Source organism: Dipodomys ordii, unplaced genomic scaffold (genome assembly GCF_000151885.1).
Source record: "Dipodomys ordii isolate 6190 unplaced genomic scaffold, Dord_2.0 Scaffold2, whole genome shotgun sequence".
Classification (NCBI taxonomy): Eukaryota; Metazoa; Chordata; class Mammalia; order Rodentia; family Heteromyidae; genus Dipodomys; species Dipodomys ordii.
Window position 1 is genome coordinate 15,709 of NW_012267218.1, and position 1,163 is coordinate 16,871.

The 1,163-nt window shown below is 38.9% G+C and overlaps 1 gene segment (V, D, J or C); it reads left to right on the forward strand.

Annotated features, from left to right (window-relative positions):
• Positions 1–304: 304 nt before the first annotated feature.
• LOC105982907 overlaps positions 305–1,163 on the forward strand; it is a gene marked incomplete at its 3' end in the record, with an annotated part of 26,060 nt that continues 25,201 nt past the window's right edge. Inside the window, 2 exon segments of the C gene segment in view lie at positions 305–382; positions 795–798. Coding sequence covers positions 305–382; positions 795–798 — 82 coding nt within the window.

Genomic DNA, 1,163 nt, shown 5'->3' on the forward strand with positions numbered 1-1,163 from the left:
CAAAAACTGAACTAAAGATATTGAGAATCTATTCAATAAAGTAATAGGAGAAAACTCCTTAACCTCAATCCATGTCAAATGATGGGATAAGGAAGAAACACCCTGTACACACTAGAGACGAAACACCAGATATGCAGAAAAAATAATCACTGAAAGCTGCAAAGACAGGAGAAAAGACACTAACAATGGAACATTCATCGTAATACAGAGTTCTCAACTCAAACTCTAAATTCTAAAAGGTGATAGAAGAATATAATTCAAGCACCGAAAGACACCAACTGCCAGGACCGACCGTTGAGGCCTGATGGAGAAACAAAAACCTTTCCATGATGAGCACAGGATAAAGGAATTCGCAAATACTAAACCAGCATTGGAAAAGACCGTTGAGGAATCCAATCCATAGAAGAACAACATCAAAAACAGGAACATTCACAAAAGAATAAACCTTACTAGATGAGTAGATTCGCAAATCAAGATGAGAAAAGAAAAAAGAAGTATCGTGAAAAGAACAAAATGACAAGAAGTATGACATGCATTTCAATATTACTATTGAATTTGAATGTTAACACTCCAATAAAACAAAAAATGACAACTTGGATTTAAAAGGCAAGCCCTCAAGGAAATAAACGCCAGGAAGCAGGTACTGGAAAGGGGCAGGCTGGGGGCAAGAGGAGAGAGGTGGAGGAATGAAGAGAAGAGGGGGAGCATACCATCAAGAACCTAATGTAAATCCTACAAAATTAAGAAGAGTGAGGGGAGGGGTGGAGAGGGAAGGGATGGGTGAGGATGTTCAGATTGGTGACAATGGGGATGCATTGCATTCATAAACTGCTTTGTTAAGTGGCTACTCCTTTGTACAGCTGCTTAAAGATAATAAAAAAGACAACAAAATAAAACGAGAGGCCAGACCCAACATACAGTTACATGAGTCAGATAATGAGTACATTTCTTTTTGAACAGTGTTACCCCCTTTCTTATTTTTCCCAGTTTTTCCTATCCTAACCCCCTTCTTCTCCCCACCTCACATTGTATAGTTCATTTCCAACAGAATGTCTAGAGAATCACTACTGAATTGGTTCATCCTTTGTCCCACTGTTTCTGTGCTTCCCCTTCCCCTACCCAAATTAGATAAACGCACATGCAAAACAAAGGGTACAAAAATG